Genomic DNA, 8,275 nt, shown 5'->3' with positions numbered 1-8,275 from the left:
TCTAATCAATGGGAAAGAGTAATTCAATAGATATGTTAGTGCTCAACTAATAAAAAATATATTCGATCATTTGATAGTTCTTTGGACAATCTAATATCATCCAAGGTATTTTTCAAAATACTTTTTATTTATCTTGAGGAATGATAGCAAAAATTCAGCTTTCTATCATAAAAATGAAATGCCTTATACATATAGACTTTAGTTTATTGAAAATCACTTATTTACCTATATCATATATAAAAGGAGATTTGAGGAAAGAATCTTTACATCCTATTTTTATTCTTATTTTAATAAAGAATCTTTGCATCCTATTCTTAATTTAATAATTTCTACTTTAGCCTTTGCTGTGGTTTGGGTTTATTACGTACAAAAGAATAATATTTTTTTGTTTCCATAGATGTGATGTGAATTATAAATAGGAAACATCGCAATCAAACAACAAAATATGTATTCAATAAAATATGTGCTCATATTGAGTGATCACACAATAGAATGGATGTTGTATGTTTTTCAATACGAGTATGATTTAGACCAAGCTTATATAATGTGCTTTGTGTCTCATCACAACTATTTGGGTCAAATTAGTGAGACAACTAAGTAGGGCTTCTTTTTTGTAACGTTGATATATGTTCAAAAGGACAATATGGTCATTTGGTCTTTAGAATTAAAAATTCACAGCTTTCAAATAATTGCAAACAAAACCAAATTATTTATTGATGCTAATAGGTTTTCAATTAAATGATACCCCACAGTTGGATTTATATTTGCAAACTATCCTGCATGGAAAGCCAAAGAATCATATATAAATTAAAACTTATATTGGCCTTTTATTTCGTATGCAACGCCCTATCATATACATAAATGATACAAAAATAAAATTGTGGTCAAACAACAATACATAAATTATAGCTTACATCTTCAACAGTCTATATTTATTTCGTATGTCTTTGCAACTATATAATATGTATAGACACAAATTTCATTGACCACAAAATTTCCATACTACACAACAACTAGTAGCATTAACATTTCAAAAGAACCATACCGACCAGGTCAAGTTCAGAAAAGCACTTACCATCCCATGATTATACAACGGGCTTAGAAGCAAATGAATTCCATGCTTCTTGCACTATTAAGTTGTAGCGTAATCATTTTCCTGTTCTAGGAAGTTCTGAATTTGTACAAGCGCCTGAAAAGAATAAACTTCAAAATCAATCAGTGTTATAAAACAAGTTTTGAAAAGGACTCCAAGTTTACAAGGTTATCTCTTTTCAATCGAATTTAGCAAAGAACAATAGATGAGACAGAAAGGGAACCTCTACAGCAATATCTGCGGGTGTAAGATTACAAACATCTGACAACCCTAGCTTGTCAGCAAGACCTGCAAGTTGAGAAAAAGAAAACTTGATTTTAGGTTTTAACGATAAATATTGTGACATTGGCAGTTCGGGCGTGAAAGAAGAAGAAAGAGAAGAGATCGTGTAATGAAGCCTTATTTAGGTTCAATGTTTCCAGAAAGACAAAGGATGTCAAGATTTCTATATTTCATACTTCCTAAACAAACTTTGGCATTGGCGTTGGCATATGCATCACCCCTTTCCTCAAGAAGGACTGACAATCGCCTGAAAGCCTGAGCGAGAATCGGCAGATTAAAAGATGTATTAGAATTAAGGATGATGAGTTAACAACTGAATAAGCAATAAAGCTTTAAATAAAGAAAAGTGAGTAGTTTATGGATAAATGTTTCCTCATGGAGAACGATTCACCACCTTCGTGTAGGCATTGCCTGACTCGTGGTGCAAGAGGGGGCGAGAATCAGTACCTACTGCAGCAATTCTCTTTGCCAAGGCTTCCAATGGAACATCTAGCCAGATGCTAATCCCATTGCGCATATATTTCCTACAATCAAATCGGACGACTCTCACTTAACAAAAATAGATAAAACTATAAAACAATTAGAAAGTGTCAGTGTCCAAACAAATTACCAGTTAATAGGACGAACAACAATACCTCCTCCAGTGGAAATAACAAACCCGTGCATCAATGATAGTTTTCTCAATACCTCAGTCTAGCAGGAAAACCACTGTCACTTAACTTTGATCTGTTATAACAGCTCAGAGTTGCAAAACATTTTACTTAGCTGCTTGAAACCATGGCAGCTAGACAGGGAAATAAGACAGCAATAGTAACTAGGTAGAGATGGTGGCAAGAATGGCTAAGAAGCATCATGTTTAAAAAATCAGCATGACTTTCGAATATTTTTTAAAATATCAACCATCCATTGATGGTTAAAAGTCCATGACTAAACGTAGTAAAATAAACAATCATACTTGATATTACTCGACGAATAGGCCCAATATATTAATAATTGGAAGACACAAAACAGATCACTACTATGAAAGGGTGGTAGTGGGCTGGGTTGAGGGACTTAATTCAATGACATTTTAGACCAGACTCAAAAGTTCAAAGGTGACAAGATTTGTCCACCCCAAATAACCTTGAATTAAATTAACAGACCAAACTCAACCCAATCTACCATACATTATATGAACTTGAACTTGGATACATTTGGTCCAATCCAAACTAAGTTTAGTACTCATGAACTAAAGCAATCTACAGGGGTTAATCTATATGTAGTAAAACCAATCCATAAAACTTTTCAACTCAGCCTAACTGAAAAAAAAAACATTCGGCCTTTTGAGCATTCCTAATTATAAATCCAGAACCTTTTCAATTCCTATAAAAGAGGAAGGAAAATCGCATGGTCACATCTGCCCCTTAAAACATCTCAAGAGTTAAAATATTCACTCCAAGGAAAATTGTCATGATGCACTGTACTTCCCACATTGTACTTGGTTCGTAAAAACATCAAATACAGTAGATAGTAATGTCCTCGTAACACTAACCTCCTTATCCCTGAAAAAAACCTCGCCGTGAAGCTTGAAAATGTCAGCCACTGATGTTCCACCAACTTCTTGCTCCACCAATGTATCGCTGATCCAGATATGTGATGCATAATTAATAGGAAAGGAAGCTCACAAAAAACTTGGGTTAATAACTCATTTGTGCTCAAAAGGGACGCAAATTATGAATGCCTAATTTCCTATAAAATAGCATAGAATAAAAAAAACATATATTGCATGTAGTATCACTTCAAAACTGTTGTTCCAACGCAGTCCAGATTTGTAATAGACCTTGTATGCTGGAATAATGATGTGATGATGAAATTGTGCAACAATTTTTCTTCCAATATGTTATTCAATGTTTTTTGATAGCTAGCAATTAAATAACAAACCTGTCAGAGAATGTGTAACCCAATTCTTTCGCTAGAATCTTGCCTATGGTTGTCTTTCCAGAGCCCATCATTCCTGGAAATCAGCATTTAGATAGATTTAGTATAGTATCCAAGCACAAGAATTCCAATTATAAAGCGTAAAAGAGAAAAGACACTAACCAACTAAATATATGCATTGTCCATTTAGATGGGGCTGGACCTCTTGTGACTTGTTCTGCACATTTTTCCAAATTCTAGTTAGATAAACTTTCAAACTTGCACAACAAAGATCCTTTCAAATCTCATCTATTATGGTTTGAAGCTATTTGAGAGAGAGAAGAGTATATTCCATGAATCAGAAAGAAAAGCTCATATTCCACGTTACCACAACGCTACTGAAGGTGTAAACATATAACAAGAATTCTGCTTGACCTTTAAAAGTAGATCTTTGTCGAAGGGATGAGATTTTTCAGTTTCCAATGTCAAACCTACGAAAGGAATATTGAAAAGCATAAGCCAAAGATCAACTGGTTACTTGCAAGCTGTAGACAATAAAGAGGAAGACAAATCATTCATCGATCATCATGCATGACAATCACAAAAAGCATGTTCTGGGCTCTCAGCCTTTCAAATGGCAACAAAGTCACTACTGGTATCGTACGTGATAATGTGAAAGAATGTGTATCCGCTCAGCATAGCACTTCTCCCTTAAAGATTTGAAGGCACTCAAAAATCCAACAGATAACATCTAAATAAAGTACTTACTCACTCAGAGGCCTATTAAGTAAGAAGTATAATTACAAGGAGGATCGGTTCCTGAGATGAATTTTGTTGCTTTTGTTTACATAATTCTTAATTCGTTGGCCAAACCCAAGGGATAACACTGGTCATTTCCACTTAGGAAGGGGACAATGTGAATTTTTGATCTAGGGGGACCAATTGCATCGAAAAGAAGCCACACAAATTTCTGAGCATGATATCAAATTCATTTTTCAAACCATTTCCATCACGTTACCAATTAAATGTGATTACAGTGCAGTAAGCATGAGGGATGTTGATGTCATGATAATGTGAAAGGTTCTATTGAAACTTCAGAAGAAAAAAAACTGATGATAACATAGCATGATAGATGTAGAATTAGACTGCTTCAGACAAGTTGTTCAATTATACTGTTTAGTTCGCGCATCCATACTATATGATTATGATTCATCAGAGAAATACAAACTAATTCAGGTCAGAAAATGGACGCAAAGGACTTCACCAATCCAAATACTAGTACTACTCCTAAAAAAATAAAATAAAATATGAAACAGATCAGAAGTTCCCACTATAAATGAAGTTCCGCCAAGAAAAGCAATAGAGTATACTCTCACATTTCTTATATCACACTAGAACTCCAAAATCTCACGCTACCTGAAATATTCTCACGATAACAGGAAGTCTCCACAGAGACCGTTCTGCATCGATTCGAAAGTCTCAGAGGTTGCTGAAAAGCCGAAACAAGCCCCGGAAGCTTCTGCTGATCAGAAATTGGCTGAAGAAATCGAACCGAACCACTCGGTTTCCTCACAACCATTCCGAAATCAATCCGGATTGATAAATGCTGCAAATGTCCAAAGTTTACCTCCATAGTCCCAACCGAACCACCTCCGTCCCTCAGCTACCTGTATTATTAACCTTTAAAGACAGAGATAACCACAAACAACCTGCAGGTTAAATCGAATACTGATGAGGCGGCGAAATTGCAAAAGAGAAGAATCATGAAAAGGTGAGAGAGGTAAAAAAGATACCAGAAGAACAGGTGTCGGGGTCAACGATCGGCAGGTGTAGAAATATGGAATTATTACCGAAGTGGAAACTGCAAGAATCGGATGCGGCGAATCCTGAAATAAATTTTGTTTTAAAAAAAAAATGTCAGGTAGCAGAGGAGAATCAGAAGGGAGAAGCGGAAAGAAGATGAAGGAGATGGGAAGGATGGGGAAAGCGGAAGAGAAGTAACTGGAATCAGAAGCAAAAGGGAAGGAGGAGATACGGAATGGGACAAAGAGAAAGAAGATGGCAGTGTATTCCATATATAATGTGTGTCATCGTCAGAAGTTTCAATGTCAATATGCTATCACAGTATCCATTTTCGTGCGCTCTATAATAACCCTTCCCTCCTTTACATTACAATATTTGTTTCTTCTCTCCTTTCCTTCCAAAAAAAAATAATAATAACAATAAATAGATCTTAAAATATTTAGAGTTCAATTTTAATATTTTGTTTTTGTAATTGAAAATTAGAGGCTTTGATTGCAATTATCAAGATGATTTTTATGTATAAAAGGTAGGATCGAAGGAATTAAACTTGGTAGTAATTAAGGTAGGTTGATTTCGATTGCAATAGTTAACCACTTGTGTCAAAACTTAATAACTTACCCATCCCTGCCCAATTAAGGAATTAAATGGACCGATAGTATTCAATATTGTGTTGTGAAAATCAACATTAAGTATTGTAATAATTTTTGTTTGAATAAGAGGAAATTTTGGTTTGATTTTCGTAGTAGTGAAAGAATATGTGTATATATATATATATAAAAAAAAAAAAAGTAATTAGAAAGATGTAAGAGTTTGTGGTACGTTGGGAGTTTCTAGGTGGCGTTGGTAGGTGAGGTCGGGCGTTGGGTTCATGGGGGTAGGTTTTTGCACTTTATGCACATCCACCTTCTACTGCATGCCACGTGTCCACCCACTGTTTTTTCAAAATTTTTATTTACTAGAAAACTTTTATACATTTCAATCCACATTTTGAAAATCTCTTTTAAGTAAGAAAAATATTAAAACTTCTTTTTCTAAATATATATATATATATGAACTTTGTGGGTCAAAAATGAATTTTTTTAATGTGTATGGTTTGCATTTCATTTAGAGTAGCTGCCATTTTTTTAAATTGTCCACTCCCCACTTCAAGAGAGGTTGGGTATTAATTTATTGTATGACTTTTTAAATTTCTGTAAAGTATTATATAAATCTATTCACGAGGAATAAATAAGCTTATGGTAGATTACACTTTACAACTACCAAACACGTCTATTAAATCTTGGTCAGTATATGTGTGTAAAAGAATTGGCTTAAAAGTAATTCTATTTGACCACTCAAAAAAAGGAGTAAGTAATTTTTTAAGGAAGATATACAATTTTTTTTTTTTTTGTGCTTTTTACTAAATTAATAACTTCTTGTACTAATTTAAGCATTAGAGTACATTAGGCTCCATAGTGAATTCGTGTGATGCTCTCTTACATAGGTAAACTGGAACAGGATCAATATAAAATAAGGAGGTTGAAGGACAAGGTTATCAAGCACACGCAATGTAGTCCAATGAGAACATGATGTAAGTGCCTACAATATCCATAACCCAGACAGAAAAACAATAAGAGGTTTTTGCGTGGATGACCAGTTCTAGATGTGTTAACGTAGAATGATGTAAATCTATAAAGAAATGGAAACCGACCTTTTATTTACGTCATAAAGCATTAAAGAACTTGAAACTCCTTCACTCATTGTGAAATGTTTGGATTTCAAACATGCATTGCAATGTTTTTCTTTGTAAAAAGTTATCTATTGGTCATTTTTTATCATAAAAAAATTGTGATTTTAATTTATTAAAAGAAAATTGGCCCACATTCAGTTTAAGTGACAAAAAATGACCCATTCAAACAAAAACAAAATTTAGGAGAAAAAAGTATTAAAATCGAGAACCAAATTGGTGATAAACCAAACCAAATGAAAACTAATTCATTGGTGGTTTTATTCTTTATTGAACATTAGTTTCAATCCATTCTCTATAAAAACTGGTTGGATTGGTTCAGATCTTAATTGACACTAGAACTAGCAAAATCGAATCAACCATCATCTTTAAGTGTATGAAATATGATTTTTTATTTTAAAATATACAAAAGAAACATTTAGGATGCGTTTGGCTCACTCACTTATGAATTAGAAGTTGTGAATTTGCTATTAGTTCCTTGTTCAAACTCAAGAAGTTGTTGGATCCTAACATAACATCAATTTTATATCTTTATGATAAACTCTTACCTCTAGGAATTCAGAATTTCTTCAAGATTTGCTTAGAATCTATACAACAACATAATATTTAATCAAATGTTACCTATAGTACTATAGTACTAGGAAATAGCTTATGATGGGTTGGTAGCTTCTAAAGATTGACCAAAAAACCTATAAATGTTTGGTCCCTTTCTCAATCATAGTTAGAGAAAGAGCCAATTTACCTACTCCAATCCCATCATACCTACCACCACCAGGCCCCAAGCTTTCAACCTTTTCTATGAGACCAACAAAGCAACAACAACAAAAAACAACTTAGCAATGTAAATTTTGTTTCTTTCTTATTCTCCCCTTTTCTCCTTCCCTTTGCCTCTCTATGGTCCTCAATGTATTGTCCTTCTACTTTCCCTCTTTATTCATTACTTGTTGCACGTGACTCCAACCAAACTATTGCCAACTTTTTCTTTTTATGTGTAGTTTTAATTCCTAAATACGTCAATCCATGGACTTTCTACTAAAAGGTGTAGCTGTAAGGAGCGTATTTTCACTTACGGTAAATTTGTGTGTCTGAATATGATATTCAAGTTGGTCAATAGTGGTACTGAAAAATAAAATCGATAAGAATTCCACAATTGACAAACCTAAACAAACACGACTGACATCTTAATCAAATTACACATAATATTTCTAAAATTTGGGTAAGTTTTGATAACGAGTTTTCTGATTCTTAATTAGAAAAAATGGCAAGACGTTTATGTTCAATACGCGAACCAAATTTAGCTTTTATATTTTGAAATAAGCAATTTTGAATGTTCACATGAAATTTGAAATTAATTAACCATTACAAGAAACTTGTCAATCATGCAGACAATTCATAGAACTGACAACTTTGAAAGGGCAAATGGAAATCATATGCATATACATGAGATGCCACGTTACTATTGTGGCTTGTGAGAC

General features: G+C 33.7%; 1 protein-coding gene across 4 annotated transcripts; it reads right to left on the bottom strand.

The window, feature by feature from the left end:
- Positions 1–431: 431 nt before the first annotated feature.
- LOC101204463 (shikimate kinase 1, chloroplastic) lies at positions 432–5,441 on the bottom strand. 4 transcript variants are annotated; one of them, XR_969858.2, is made up of 12 exons: positions 5,065–5,441; positions 4,688–4,980; positions 3,707–3,762; positions 3,455–3,509; positions 3,296–3,368; positions 2,907–2,994; positions 1,986–2,068; positions 1,770–1,899; positions 1,552–1,630; positions 1,317–1,381; positions 1,076–1,189; positions 432–776 (listed from the first exon to the last, which is right to left on the bottom strand). XR_969858.2 is itself a non-coding variant. In XM_011659494.2 (12 exons), exons 3-12 carry the CDS (start codon positions 4,902–4,904, stop codon positions 1,133–1,135), a joined length of 903 nt encoding a protein of 300 aa, XP_011657796.1. In that variant the 5' UTR covers positions 4,905–4,980; positions 5,065–5,157; positions 5,274–5,440; the 3' UTR covers positions 802–1,132. The 4 variants fall into 4 exon arrangements, 2 of the variants coding, with proteins under 2 accessions (XP_011657796.1, XP_011657799.1); XR_004217195.1 differs by having other exon boundaries at positions 432–771; XM_011659494.2 differs by lacking the exon at positions 432–776 and having other exon boundaries at positions 802–1,189; positions 5,065–5,157; positions 5,274–5,440.
- Between the last annotated feature and the right edge of the window lie 2,834 nt (positions 5,442–8,275).

Source organism: Cucumis sativus, chromosome 6, assembly GCF_000004075.3.
Source record: "Cucumis sativus cultivar 9930 chromosome 6, Cucumber_9930_V3, whole genome shotgun sequence".
In the NCBI taxonomy this organism is placed as follows: Eukaryota; Viridiplantae; Streptophyta; class Magnoliopsida; order Cucurbitales; family Cucurbitaceae; genus Cucumis; species Cucumis sativus.
The sequence above is the reverse complement of the archived record's forward strand: the minus strand, read 5'-3'. Positions and strand labels throughout refer to the sequence as shown.